This window comes from Urocitellus parryii, chromosome 9 (assembly GCF_045843805.1).
Source record: "Urocitellus parryii isolate mUroPar1 chromosome 9, mUroPar1.hap1, whole genome shotgun sequence".
Classification (NCBI taxonomy): Eukaryota; Metazoa; Chordata; class Mammalia; order Rodentia; family Sciuridae; genus Urocitellus; species Urocitellus parryii.
Genome location: NC_135539.1, coordinates 14873772 through 14889592, shown reverse-complemented (window position 1 = coordinate 14889592; position 15821 = coordinate 14873772). Strand labels below are relative to the sequence as shown.

The window sequence follows — 15821 nt, the reverse complement described above, 5'->3', positions numbered from 1 at the left end:
CAGGATGTAGGCTCCCTATTTACCTCTCTTATTGCTTCTCTTGCTGAGAAAAAACTTTTTAGTTTGAGTCCCATTTGTTGATTCTTGTTTTTTAACTCTTGTTGTGCTATGGGTGTCCTATTAAGGAATTTGGAGCCCGACCCCACAGTATGTAGATCAGAGCCAACTTTTTCTTCTATCAGACGCAGAGTCTCTGATTTGATATCAAGCTCCTTGATCCATTTTGAGTTAACTTTTGTGCATGGCGAGAGAAGGGGATTCAGTTTCATTTTGTTGCATATGGATTTCCAGTTTTCCCAACACCATTTGTTGAAGATGCTATCCTTCCTCCATTGTATGTTTTTTGCACCTTTGTCAAATATAAGATAGTTATAATTTTGTGGATTGGTTTCTGTGTCCTCTATTCTGTACCATTGGTCCACCTGCCTGTTTTGATATCAGTACCATGCTGTTTTTGTTACTATTGCTCTGTAGTATAGTTTGAAGTCTGGTATTGCTATACCGCCTGATTAACTCTTCCTGCTTAGAACTGCTTTTGCTATTCTGGGTCTCTTATTTTTCCATATGAATCTTATGATTGCTTTATCTATTTCTACAAGAAATGCCATTGGGATTTTGATTGGCACTGCATTAAACCTATAGAGAACTTTTGGTAAAATCGCCATTTTGATGATGTTAGTTCTGCCTCTCCATGAACAGGGTATATTTTTCCATCTTCTAAGATCATCTTCTATTTCTCTCTTTAGGGTTCTGTAATTTTCATTGTATAAATCTTTCACCTCTTTTGTTAGGTTGATTCCCAAGTATTTTTTTTTTTTTGACGATATTGTGAACGGGGTGGTTGTCCTCATTTCCATTTCAGAAGATTTGTCGCTGATATACAGGAATGCCTTTGATTTATGCACGTTGATTTTATATCCTGTCACTTTGCTGAATTTATTTATTAGCTCTAGTAGTTTCTTTGTAGACCCTTTTGGGTCTGATAGGTATAGAATCATGTCATATGCAAATAGTGATTAATTTAAGTTCTTCTTTTCCTATTTTTATGCCTTTAATTTCTTTTGTCTAATTGCTCTGGCCAGTATTTCGAGAACTATATTGAATAGAAGTGGTGAGAGAGGGCATCCCTGTCTTGTTCCAGATTTTAGAGGGAATGCCTTCAGTTTTTCTCCATTTAGAATGATGCTAGCTGGAGGCTTAGCATAGATAGCTTTTACAATGTTGAGCTTACTAGCAATTTATTTGCATTCTTTATAATTGCCATTCTACTAGAGTGAGATGAAATTTAGTGTAGTTTTTATTTGCATTTCCTTGATTGCTAGAGATGTTGAACATTATTTCACATATTTGTTGGCCATTTGTTTTTCTTCTTTTGTGAAGTGTCTCTAATTCTTTGGTATTAAGTTTGAGTTCTTTGTATATTCTGGATAATAATCCTCTGAGAAGCAGGTGGCAAAGATCTTATTCTGTAGACCCTCTCTTTATGCTTGTGTATGCCTTCCTATGGAGGGCTTTTAAATTTGATGTGTCCCTCTTATTGATTTCTTATTTTTTAAAATTGTGCTTTAGAAGGCTTGTAAGGAAGTCAGTGCCTGTGCCAATACATTAGAGTGTTAGGCTTACATTTTCTTCTAGCATTTGTAGAATCTCTGATCTAATTCTACAAATTAGGTTTTGATTCCACTTTGACTTTTGTGCAGGGTGAGACATAGGGATCAAGTTTCATTCTTCTAAACATGGCTAAAAAGGTAATATTTTTTCCAATGTATATTTTTGGTGTGTTTTTCAAGGATTTGATTTTCTGTGTGGGTTTATCTCTGTTTTCTATTCTATCCTACTGGTCTTCATGTCTGTTTTGGTGCAGTACCATGCATTTTTTTTGTTACTACAATGCTGCAGTATCATTTGAGGTCAAGTATTGTGATACCTCCAGCTTACTCTTCTTGTTCAGGATTGTTTTGGCTATTATGGGTTTCTTATTCTTTCAAATGAATTTTAGGACTGTTTTTATTTTCTAATTCTGTGAAGAATGCCAAGAATGACATTGACATTTTAATGGGGATTGAATTGAATCTGTATTAAAACATTTGCTGGTATGTTCATCTTGACAGTATAATTCCTGCCTATCCAAGAACATGAGAGATCTTTCCACTTTATGAGATTTTCTTCTCATTCTTTCTTCAGTGTTATATATAGTTTTCTCTGTATAGTTCTTTCATCTCCTTCATTAGGTCAATTCCGAAGTTTTTTTTTTTTTTTTTAGGTTGTTGTGAATGGGATAGTTTTCTTGATTTCTTTCTCAGTAGATTCATTGTTGGTACAAGGAAAGTTACTGATTTTTGTATGTTGATTTTGTCATTATAATGTGCTGTGGTGTGGAGAGGTTCTTTTTTGATCTTGTCTATTTGGGGTTCTGAGTTCTTCCTGTATCTGGATATCCATTTAAATCTCATGATTGAAATTTCTTCTGTTATTATTTCCTTGAAGAGGTTATCCACACCATTAGCCTGCATTTCACAACCCTCCTCTATCCCAATGATTCTTATTTCATCTCTTAATGTGTCTCAGAATTCTTGTTTATTCTCATCATGGTTACTTCTTTTTTTTTAATACTGTCTCAATGTTCAAGGCTGACAAAATGTTCTAGAGTGATCTAGATTGAGACATTTCCTTTTAAGTGTGGTATCCACAGTCCTTGTGTTAATTCTATTTTTGCTACAGCAGTGGATGTCCATGAATGGGACCTGAGGACCCTTCCCACTTGGGGCCTCAACCCAAGTTGGGTTTTTGTATCTTCTATTCTTCATATTAAAGCATAGCTTAAGCTTGAGTGTGGTGGTTAATTCATGTGAAGCAAGGTTTGCTGCCCTTTTTTTTTTAATTCAGTTCAGCAGCAGAGTCTCTACCCTGTGAACGTGTTGTTTCCTTGTAAGTTTCCAGCACTTCACAGAAAGGGCGAAAACAACAGAAACAATCAATGAAAATAACATACAATATTAGAATAAATATTGGGTGCCTACTATGACATCTACAAAACTAATTGCCATAATAGGAATGGTGGGGTCAATAATTATCAACAGCACAAAAAAGAAAGAAACATGAACTAGATCTGGTATTAAAGCAAACAGCAGTTGTCTACTATGTCATACACATTAGCAAGAATTGAAGCAACATGAATGGTGGGGACAGGTGATGTATAAACCAATTAGTTCTAAAAGATGATAAAAATACATTTCATTAAGTGAAAAGAAATTGTAAAAGATAGTTTATAATGTTCACCATGTGACCAGAGAGAATCAGAAGAGATGTAGTAAGTGATAGTTATAAAGAAGGAGAAGAAAACAGGAAAACCTATTCTGAGATGCTCAAAACAGTCTATAAGGATGGATGACGGCTGTCTATTCCCAACTGACCTTCTTTCTGTTTCTTCTTGGGCTATGTAGAAGGGGTGAGGAAGGGAGAGGGGACAAGCACACAAGTACACAAGGGCTGCTAACCTCTTCCTTTTTTTGTGTTTCTTACCAAGCTGCCAGCTAGAGTAGCCTAATACTGAAGCCCTATGAAATAGTTCTCAGTCTCCTTTCTTACTGGTATTAGGTACGATGGAATGGGAAATAAAGGTTGATCAGGGTTTTATCTGCACAGACCACATTAAAACAGTCCAAGGGTGGGGCTGCTACAGAGTTCAGTGAGGGGAGTGCCGGGCTTTGTTGAATGGTATAAGCTCTGGACAGATTAGATCAACAATGCCCTTCAATATTCCCCAACCTGTGGGGAGATATATTTTCTACTTTCAGTTTTCTTTTCCCACTTTAGAAATCATGGGATTCTCCATGAGTAGAAGTATGCTGGCTTGGTGTAGGTGTTGGTATCTTGAACCAAGAGGACTGTTCTGACCTGTTCTAGCCTGTCTCGCTTCTGCGGACCTAAGGCATTTTTTTCTGATATCCCCTTATTTTGATAATTTTAGTGTGTCATTTTTGTGTATAAATTTTGCTCACTAACTTCTGTGGCTGTGTGTGATCTCATGTACCATCAATGTTGAAATCTTACTAAAATCACTCCCAATGAAATATTTTTTGGCCTTGCTTCCATGTTTACCTTAAAAATTGTCTTTCCTTGCACCCCTGCATTGGAAACCTTAACTTCTTGCTGTCTGGTTCTGTCTGACTCATTAATTAATGAAGGCTCAGGTAAAACCTTTAATATTTTAATGTGACTCAGTTAATTTTTAAAAAATATCTTTATTTTTATTTGTTTATTTTTACGTGGTGCTAGGGAATGAACCCAGGGCCTCAAGCATGCAAGGCAAGTGCTCTACCACTGAGTTACAACTCCAGCCCAACTCAGTTAATTTTTGAACACATTTTGTCTTGTTTAGTTGTATCTTTTCAGTTTATGAATCTGTCTTATAAACTGTATGTTTGAATATTTCTATATTTTTTATACTTTTATAGTCAATATTTATTAATTTCCTTTCTTCTTCTGACTTCTAATTTTCTAAAAAGAGTATCTAATATGTTGTTATTTTTTCATCTGTGATCCAACACTTGGTCAATCTTTGTATCTATTTTATACATGGTCTTGAAAAAATATATTCCCCAATTGTTAAGAACAAAGTTCTCTTTTCATACATATGAAAGAGAAAAAAAGCTCAATTAAATTGTTAAAACAATTTAAAAGTATTTTTATCTACCTTATTTGTCAGTTTATGAGAAAAGCATATTAATGGCTCCTAAATTTTGAAAATTCTTTTAAATTATATTCATTTTTGCTTTTTTTTACTTCAAAAATAGGTACACATAAATTATTGAATAATACTGGCATTTTTTTAGCAATATTAATTTCTTGAGTTTTATTTGGTTCATTTTCAATACAACAAAACAATGAGATTATAAAATAGAAAACCACTGCAGAAGCTATAATAGTTCTATTTGGAAAGCCTTGCAGAATCAAAGATATTAAATAACTTTCAAGTATACTTTTCGTGGAAACTGACTTAAGATTCATATATTAGTTGATTTTGTCATTAAATGTTGTAAATAAGATATAATGAGGAGGAACTGCACTGTTTTAGAGGGTAGAATTGACACATAAATATGAGTGACATTTGTAGAGTAGAAGGTAAATTCTGAAAACATCATTCAAGATGTGCAAGTATTGTACATGTAGCATTTTAAGTGACTAGTAGTGAGACAATGGACTAATTATTTTGGGTAAAAATGGTTTAATCCATGCTTCACTTCAGACAACAAATTCTAAACCACTTGGCTGAATCAAACTGGTATTAAAAGAAAATATGGTTGGTAATTTCAAAGTTGACACACCTTAAAAAGAAAATAATTGGGGGCTTGGGCTGGGGTTGTAGCTCAGTGGTAGAGCCTCTCATGTGTGAGGCACTGGGTATAATACTTAGCACCACATAAAAACAAATAAATAAAATAAAGGATTTTGTCTGTGTACAACTAAAAAATTTTTTTAAAAAATGGCGTCTAGCTGGGTATGGGGGCCTGTAATCCCAGTGGCTTGGGAGGCTGAGGCAGAAGGATTGTGAGTTCAAAGAAAGCCTCAGCAACAGAGAGGCACTAAGCAACTCAGTGAGATCCTGATAAAATACAAAAAAAGGGCTGGGATGTGGCTCATGGTTGAGTGCCTCTGAGTTCAATCCCTGGGACCACCCACAAAAATAATGGAAGCTGTAGTTAAAAATAACATGAAAGTTAAAAAGGAAAGACAAATTGGGGAATAATTTGCAAAATAGTTATCTTCTTAAGAGGAAGGCATGAGCGTGTGTGTGTGTATTTCAAAATCTGTAAGGAAAAAAACTCACTTTTATTGAATCTGCCACTTACCTGATCAGTAAGCTGATATTGTGTAAATTCTCTGGTTTTAGTTTTCTTCCCTAAAAATTGAACCCTATTTCACTGGTTAGTAGTAAGAATTATTTGTCTTTAAATGTGATACTTAGAATAGTACTTTGCAAATAGTAGGCACCCATGTGAATAACTTAAACCACTCCAAAATCCTTCATAATTTAATATCATCATTGTGCAATTCCTAATAAACAAATTATATTAATATTCTTGCTCTAGCTGTTCTTAATCTGAAACTTGGAGAGGTTTGGTAACTTATCTGAAATAATTATCTTAAAGAGAGAAAGTCACTGTTAATTTAAATTTGACAGTCTCCAACCTGAACTAAAGAAAATTTATTAAGAAGGAGGTAGGAAAAGAGACTGATACTGCCAATAAGCACTAGCGGAAAGGACTCATCATGGTCCAAGGCTTTTTGTTTTTAAACTGGGGATTGAACCAAGGGAGCATCTTATCGCTGAGAAACACCCCCACTTCTTTTTATTGTTTGACAAGGCCTTGCTAAATTCTGAGGCTAGTCTTGAATTTGTGATTCTCCTGCCTGAGCTTCCATCTCACTGGAATTGCAGGTGTGTACCACTGTGCCTGGCACTGTCCAAGATTTTGAACTATAATTTCCCAGTTGCAGGTGGAGCTTTTATCATGGAAATGATGACTTTAATGAATAAATAACACTCATTCATTAATTTACTCATTGAGAACTATTTTTGAGTATTCTTTGTATGACAGCTTCTGTGTGAGGTCCCAAGTATAATCACTGAACAAAAAAGGCAAGATCCCTACCCTTAAGGAGCTTTTTATAGCTGTGCTTATATAGAAACTTTCTCATTGTAATTTAGTTCTCTATGAAGAGACAAGAGAAGATTTATTGAATGACCAAGAGATCACTTCTTATTATAAATTGTCTTAGTCCACTTTGTGCTTCTATGACAGAATAGCTGAGACTGGCTAATTTATAATGAACAGAAATTTATTTCTCATGTTTTAAAAGCTGAGAAGTCCAAGATTGAGGGGCCAATACCTGGTGAGGATCCTCTTGCTGTGAAGGTAAAAGGTAAAGAAAGCACACAAGAGGAGCCTGAACTTTGTGGGACAAGTTCAAGTCACAACACAAATTATCCTTATTATAAATTAATTAAGTCACATTTTAATTTATATATATCAGTCTTTTAAAAATTTGTGTGAATAAATTATCCCAAGTCTACTTGAAGCATTGATAAACTCCTTGATCCTAAGAGAATGAAGTCTAGCTTCAGCTTTGTCATACCCTTACCAGAAGAGGACATTTGGTAAATCCTTGTGACTGCTAACTAGCTGACTTTGCTTCGTGACAACATGATTTCCATGGGTGCTATGATTTTGAATTTTTACACAGTGAGAGACAAACCATATAAAAATTAAATAAATAACAGAAATATGGTTAGGTCAAAATTTTAAAGTCATTTGTACTGTACACTATAAGTTAGAAAAAACCTTTTCATATAATACCATAGATGTAATTCTATATTTTCCTTGACCAATTCTAAACTCTCTATTGAGGAAAGACTATACATCAAGGCCCAAATTAAAAATCTTTAAATATTTCTTAGCTGAATATATAGAAATACATTAGCAAAAATATTTGAAAACTCAGTGATACTATGATTCTACCAACTGCAATTGGGAGGAAGTGCAATCTTAAATTGATGTAGGGTTTTAGGGGTAGAAATTGTTTTTTAAGGTCATTATTACTTACTTAAAGAAGACTTCTTTCATGGTAGTGATTGAAACTCCAAAGTTGGCAATGCCCATCTCTTTCTGATTCTTTTCCAACTCATCAAACAGAGCTTCAAATCTGAAATGAGAGAAGAAAGGAAAAAAGAAAGAGCTAGTGTTAGTATAGATAAATTTTACCTTGTTTTTTAAAGTTAATTTTATTTTCTAGTAAAAAAGAATTTTTAAATGTAAGCATTTTTCCCATTTAATGCAAATTAATATTATTAATTATATTTTCTCTATTATTTTCTTAAAATGCATTTTGTGGTACAATATATAACATAAAAGTTGTCATTTTACTTAAGTGTAAAGTTCAAGTTGCACTAAGTATATTCATAATGTACAACCATCACCATTATCCATTTCCAGAACTTTTTCACCATCTCAAACTGAAACTTTATGCCCATTAAAAAGTAACTTCCCATTTCTTCACCCACCTTAACTTAATTTCTTTTTCTACAAATTTGTCTATTTTATGTACATAAAATACAATTTTTATCATTTTTTGTCTGACTTATTTTACTTAGTATAATTCTTTCATGTGTAGCATGTATTAGGTTCTATTCCCTTTTAAGACTGAATGATATCTCTCTTATGGATACACCACAGGTTTTTTATACATTCATCCATCAGTGAACATTTCAGTTGTTTACTCCCTTTGTGTATTGTGAATAATACTGCCATGCATACTGGTGTATAACTATCTATTCAAGTCCCTGCCAACAGTTCTTTTGGTTATAAAACTAGAAGTGGAATTGCCAGATCACATTTTAATTCTATGTTTAAGTTTTTCAGGAACTTCAAAAAATAAATCCACCTTTTAACATTCTAACTACCAATGCAACAGGGTTTCACTTTCTCCATATCCTCACCACAATTTGCTAGTTTTGTGTGTTTTAATTTGCATTTCCTTAATGACTAATGATGTTGAGCATCTTTTCATGTGCTTGCTGGCCATCTGTATATCTTCTTTGGAGAAATTTCTACTCAAATCCTTTAACCAATTTTGAAAGTTTTTTTGGTTAGATGATTGTTTCCATATTCTTTTGTTCTATAAAAATGTCCAGTTATCAGTGGAAAAATGTTTAATAGATTATTCTTCATTGTAATTCTTATCATGAAACAAATGAAAAGAAGGCTGAAGAATTTACATTAGCAAATCTATCCCCACTATAACTTGACATTTGATATATCAGTTTACTTTCTATATATAGCTATTTGGCAACAGTTACTTCATATACTTATGGTTCCTACATCAAATGGAAAAGAGTTCTCAAATTTTAGGAAGAAGTGGTAAAATGGAGTTAGTCAAGTAGAAGCTGGCTAATAAATAAAAAAAGATTTAACCAAGTAGCCAGGGTAATTATGTGAAATTTCTTTCTAACTGTGTTGTATTTACATCGAGGATTACAAAGAATAGTTTTATCAGGAAGAGTTAACATTGTTTTAAGTTAACAAAATCTTCTATAGAAATCAATCAATTTCTTAAACATATCTCCAATTCTCAATGAGAGATTATCAAGCCTACTAATTACCCTCAGGCATAGTGATCTCAAAACTCCAATTTGTAAATTTCTTCCATTCTAGGCTGAATTCTATTTCCATCTAATCTTACCTTGCTTTGATTCTTGGTTTTAATCTTACCCCTCAGTTTAATCTGTTTCCTTCTTCCTATGACACCCCTTCACATATTTTAAGACCATTTTCTTGTTCTTTTTGAGTTTTCTTAATAGAATTCCCACAGTGCTTATTTGGTGTTCATCTTTATTTAAGGCCTCATATGTTAAAGATTATTGTGTAATATTAATAAAATTATTCTTGTAATTCTATTTGACTGATTTTGGTATCAGGATAATACTAGCCTTATAAAATAGGTGAGGAAATGTTCCTTTTCTAGAAATTTTTTTCTAAAAATATTTTTGTGTAACTTCTTTTAATGTTTGGGAAAATCATCACTGAAACTATGTGGTACCACATTTTTCTCTGTGGGAAGTTTTTTTTTTTTTTTTTGAGATTGGGTCCAGCTATGTTGCCTAAGTTAGTCTTAAAACTCCTGGGTTCAAGCAATCCTTCTGCCTCAGCCTGGGACTACAGGTTCAGACCACCATGCCTGATTCATGGTAAGATTTTAAAAAATACTTTTGAACTTAAAAGTTTTATTTAGTTCTTAATTGATTCATAATAACTACAGATATTTATAGGGGTTAGCATGATGTTTCTAATTATTTATATATTCAATTTCTTTAATAAATAAAGGACTTTTCAAGTTAAATATTTTCTACTTGTAATTTGTGTATTTTCTCCTTGTCTCAATGATCAATATGACTAAAGTTTTACCCAATGTATGAATCTTCTTAAAGAACAAGCTTAGAGCTTATTTAAAAACCTCAAGTTCACTTTTGTTAGCCACACTCTGTGGATAGAAAGCTAGGTACTTGAGGGTATAAATACTATTTCTAAGTCTCTTCCTTGTTTTCTCATGTAAATGTACACATGTAAAGTACTAAGAACTGTGCCTGGCACAAAGCAAATTAACAATTACTTGTGCTGCCAAAGTCTCAGAAATAACCAAGCAATTCTTGTCCTTTTATTTTTTTTCCCTACAATAATGAATTTCTATGATTTAAATGGGTCATGGTCATTTTATTCTGGTTGTTTTTCCCCCTCTCTCTTTCATGGGTTAGTTTAAAATAGAATATCTTCATAGTAATAACTTCAGGTATGAAAACAAAAAATGACACACTCCCAAAAGGACAATGATGAATACTTTTAGCTGGGATGGTAATCTCAGGTAGAATTATTGTTGTCTCTCTACAACTAATTTTATTAACTGCTGAGGTCAAAATTCCTGTTTTCTCTATTACAGTTACTGCAGAGTTTCCATTCAAGCTATTTTTTACTCTTATCATCATAATATCTCCTTACATATGACTCACAATGCAGAAAAAATGTGTGTACAAGGAACATCCCATTATTAGTTTATCCTTTTTAGAAAGCTCTAGCTACTAGATTGCAATCCTCTTCCCCAAAAAACAAACAGAAAGAAAAATATCAAATAAGCCCGAATGAGCTTGTGAGGTGATCCTGTGTTCAGCAAAAGAAATCTTAAAATTGTGAGCTTCCTAACTCTACCTGCAAACAGCAGCTGGAAACATGGTTTGTTATAAAAACAATACTCACTAAGCTTGCTAGACCTGGAAAATTAAAAATGATTTCTGGTCACCCAAAAACCATAGAGCTTTCTGGATCCATCCATACCTATGTGTATACTCTTTGGGTAGTACAAATGATAATTCATCTCCAATATCATCCTCCAACATGGCACCTGGAACATGAGACTGAATCATTGCTGAGATTTTTTCAACATCACAATGTGGTTCCCTCTGCATGACTATGTGATATCCAGCACCTGAGATAAACCATTTAGATGATCAAATGAAGATGCTTGCACTTTTTAATACCCTTGTGAGACCAAACTTGGCTTTCCAATTTATCTAGGTCTATAAGGAAGAAGACATGATGTGTTGCAGACATTAAGTAAGACCATAAGGAAGCTCACAACTACAGCTTAGAAATGCTATTCTAAGAAATAAGATACTGAATAATAGCTTTCTTTATAATTGCAAAAATTATAAAAATTATAAATTACAATGATTTAACGTATATTTGATACAACCAATATATGAAGAAAGGTCTTGTTATTTGGCTACTTATCATTCTTAAAACTAAAATCCTGATAAATACTCATTCAGCTATTACTAAAGCCCTGGGGATATAGTAATGAACAAAGCAGAGAAAAATTCACATCATCATCAGAGCTTACATTCTAGTCAAAGGAAATAATCAGCAAACAGAATAAACTGAAACATATGGTGGGTTGAAAATAACAAATGAATGGTCACTGTATCTGCCTTGTTGTTTCTTACTATGATGCTTTAAAAGCAAATAATAGATCTTGAGCATGGAACTCTCAGCTGACCCTAGATTTATAATCTGTTTACAGTAGAAAAGACTATAATTCCATTTTACAATTGAGGTACTTCACATCAGAGCATGAAGTGTTCTCTCCATTGTTTACTAAGTATAAGAACCAAAACTATTTTTGCTTAAGCTAAAAATTGATGTATAAAATTGTCATTTTTCACCAGGTTTGGTGGTGTAGGCCTGTAATCCCAGTGACTTGGGAGGCCAAGGCAGGAGGATCCTAAATTCAAGGCAAGTCTCAGCAACTTTTAGCACGGCCCTAAGCAATTTAGCAGGACCCTGTCTCAAAATAAAAAATAACAAAAAGGCTGGGAACATGGTTCAGTGATCAAATGCACCTGAGTTCAATCACTGGTATAAAAATTTAACATTGTCTGGAATCATGACACAATATGCTTTTATATTGTTTTGTCTTTTTTTAAGAATCTGATCAATAGAAAATGCCTTCTTTTTCAGAAAGTGAGTAGTTAGTGAGAACTCAGTGCTGACACCTACATGGAATTTCCCAGGCCAGCCAAGAAGTAAATTCAAATCCTAAGATTTTGATTAAAATATAAGAAATTCAGTTTTAACAGATTTAAAATTTATCAGCTATCAGAAGGGATCTGAATGCCCTGGAGTATTATGCCACTTTTAAAATATGTAGTCACCTACTATATACTGATTGGTGAACAAAATTACTATTATTTATTTATTTATATATTTTTAGAATACTTTTATTTTATTTATTGATCTTTATGTGGCACTGAGGATTGAACCCAGAGCCCCACACTCTACTGCTGAGCCAAACCCCAGCCCCTTAATGGTTTATTTTAAAAAGCACAGCTATTTAAATAACCCAAGCATACCCAATTCAGATGTCATAAACCCAGTTTTGGATGTGAAACCCTTTAAAGACAATTGTTAAAACTCAAACTGTAAGGTGATCATAAACTAAAGGGGTATCTAAAATGACTTTAGAAAAAAGTTTTTTTGATAAATCTGGGTCCCAGTTTTGCTGTCTTTTATAAAGGGAGGTTGTTATTTTGAATTCATATAAGATATACAAAATAGAAAGCATGATAACCAGAATAAAAGAGATAATTGTGAGCTGAATGAACCTCAAATATTAAATAAAAGTTCAAAATAATTCACCCTTAATTATCTTCATTTATATTCACATTATCTTATTTTGGAATCAAATTTCTATAATTTTATCCCTCAATAATACATTGTTTGATGTAACAATTTTATCTCCTGTCAAAGCTGTATACTTATCAAAGTCAAGAACTGCTTTATTTCACTTATATGATTATGATTTTTATTCTGTACTACATTCTTACTGTCTGTATATTTTAGCGTCATCTCACCATAATGCAGATTTGTCTTTCTCTCTTGCATGTTTTTCTTTTCTATTTGGCATTACAAGACTGAACCTAGAGGTACTTTATCATACAGGTACACTCCCAGTCCTTTTAATTTTTTGAGACAAGGTCTTGCTAAGTTGCTGAAGCTGGCCTCAAACTTGTGATCCTCCTTCCCTAGCCTCCCATGTCACTAGGATTACAGACAATATACTACTGGCCACATACAGAAATGCTGATTGTGGTTTGGCAATTGAGAAACTAAGATCAGAGATGTCTAGTTTCTCTACTTGCTCTCCTCATCAGTCATATAAATCTATTTGAATACATAATTGCATTCCAGAGACAAAACGTCAATAGGTATAAAAAGGGACAAATAAGCATGACCTGTACAAGCTGATACAAATATTTACTGAAAGTATGTGTTGAAAACAAGTAAGGAATATTAAGATTGCAAAGGACCTTAAAAATAATTATAATTCTTGAGGCTTAATTTGTACAACAGAAGATCATTAAAATTTGAAGAATTTTAAAATTTGAAGTAGATAAAATATAATGAAAATAATATTAAAATAATATTATTAAGGTGTCAATATCCTAAGAATGATCAAATGGAGAGAGACCATATATTTGTTTCAGGAACATAGAAGAGCCACAGCACTGCAGAGTGCCCATGGCCAGGATGGCAATGCGGTCACCCAGGGTGTCAGCTTCATCCATGTAGGGGGTGGTCACTAAGATGGTACGATTGTGTTTATACTGCATAAGGAGATTCCAGGTGAGCCTCTTTGAGACTGGGTCCATGCCAGATGATGGTTCATCAAGTATGATCACCTAAAGGCCAGGAGAACAATTCCATGATCATTGATAACTGATGCTATGCCACCTATGGGTTTACGTACTATTTGAGGGGAATATATTTAAACTAAGATATAAAATCTAGACCAAAATAGAGATAAACTTTAGGAAAATAATAATAATCCCAAACCAAGGGATAACAGCTGAGCTAATAATATAAACCCCTTTTGATTATCATTGAGAGGTTTCCTTTTAGATTCATAATATTTCTCAGGTCTTATGCAGCTGGATTTTCTATGCCAGCTGGCAGGAATGCATATTTAGTCCGCCACTTACCTCCCACTTTGTGTGCTCCCCCCACTTATCTTCCTTCTTTAATACCTTAGAGCCCCCTATAAGTGCTATAATGACGGAGAGTTTGCGCTTCGCTCCTTCACTCAGTGAGCATGAAAATGCATGTCGATTTTCTAGCAGATCAAAAATAGACAGCATATGGTCAATTTCCAAAGTATGCATGTTTCGTGGAATTCCTTTTATCTAAAAAGAAGAACCAGAATTTATATTGTGCATCCAATTTTATCCTAGAAAGTTCTCAGATCACTAACTTTTCTTACAGTTTCAAAGAAATTTCTTGCAGATATATCCCTAGAAACATTTTACACCATTTCTTTCTTTTCTTTGAGACAGGGTCTCACTATGTTGCTCAGGTGTTCTTGAACTCACGATCCTCCTGCTTCAGCCTCTGGAGTAGCTGGAATTATAGGCATGTATCACCTTATCAGGCCCTAGTTTTATCCTAACATCAATAAAAATAGCATCTTCTTTTATTTGCCTCTATTTATATCTAAAGAAGAGTCCCTAAAACAAGAATTTTCAAAGCCTGGGATGTAGTTCAGTGGTAGAGTATGTGATGATAGTACAGGCAAGGCCCTGAGTTCAATCCCCAGTGCAGAAAAAAAAAAACAAAATGAAAAAAAAAAAAAGAATTCCCAGAACTCAGAAAGACATCTGAAGTTCATCAGCAGAGTGAGGAAAGAAAACATCTTTGGCTTCCAAGGTGTACTGGAGTAAACCTACACACCTTTTTATCTATCATTGATTCAAGACGAAAAGCAACATATATACAAAATATATTTAAAAATTCAGAGAAATTCAACAATAAGAAAACAACTAACACAAATTTAAATATGGACAAAAGTCATTAATAAACATTATATAAAAGAGAATATAGGGGGCCAGAATTGTGGCTCAGCGGTAGAGCACTTCCCTAGCATGTGTGAGGCACTAGGTTTGATCCCTGGCACCACATAAAAATAAACAAATAAAATAAAGGTATTGTGTCCATCTACAACTAAAAGAAAATTAAGAAAAAAATACAGGGACACCAAATAAGCACATAAAAGATATATCAACAAGATTAGACATTCATTAAATGAAAATTAAAATCATAATTAGAAATCACCACACACATATGGTTTTTAAAAAGTATTAACAATAGTAAATGTTGTCTAATGTGGTGCAACTGGAATTCTCATACATTGCTGGTGGGGTTGCAAATGATGCAGCCACCACAGAAAAATTTGGCAGTTTCTTACAAAGTTAACATGGACTTTTCATATGATTCAGTAATCCTACTCTGAGAAAAATAAAAACTTATGTTCTACATTAAAAACAAAACGACTTTAGTCATAATCACCAACAGCTAGAAATCATCCAATTTGTCTTTAAATTGATATACCTTGGCAGACCAAATATCAAACACTACTCAGCAATTAAAACAAACCATACATACATATAACAGTATGGATGAAATTTAAAAGTAGTTACTCATTAAAAGAAGCCAATCTCAAATGTTACATATGGCATTGTATTCTCAAAGAGTTAAAGTGCAGTGGTGAAGGATAGATGAATGGGTACAAGCAGGGAAAGGGATGACAACAAAGGAATAGCATGTGGGAGTGTTTTGGGGTGATGAAACTGTTCTGTATCTGATTGCTGTGTTTGTTAAATGTGCTAACTTCTAACAGTTTAACATCTACACTTCCATGTTTGTGATAGCAAGATTCAT

At 33.5% G+C, this 15821-nt stretch overlaps 1 protein-coding gene across 1 annotated transcript in view; it reads right to left on the bottom strand.

Annotated features, from left to right (window-relative positions):
- Positions 1-15821, bottom strand: part of LOC113185095 (phospholipid-transporting ATPase ABCA3-like) — a 107195-nt gene that overhangs the window by 69722 nt on the left and 21652 nt on the right. The window contains exons 6-9 of the mRNA XM_077802696.1: positions 14135-14290; positions 13579-13789; positions 10887-11037; positions 7609-7707 (exon numbers count right to left, since the gene is read on the bottom strand). Coding sequence (XP_077658822.1) covers positions 7609-7707; positions 10887-11037; positions 13579-13789; positions 14135-14290 — 617 coding nt within the window. The remainder of the gene's footprint in view (positions 1-7608; positions 7708-10886; positions 11038-13578; positions 13790-14134; positions 14291-15821) is intronic.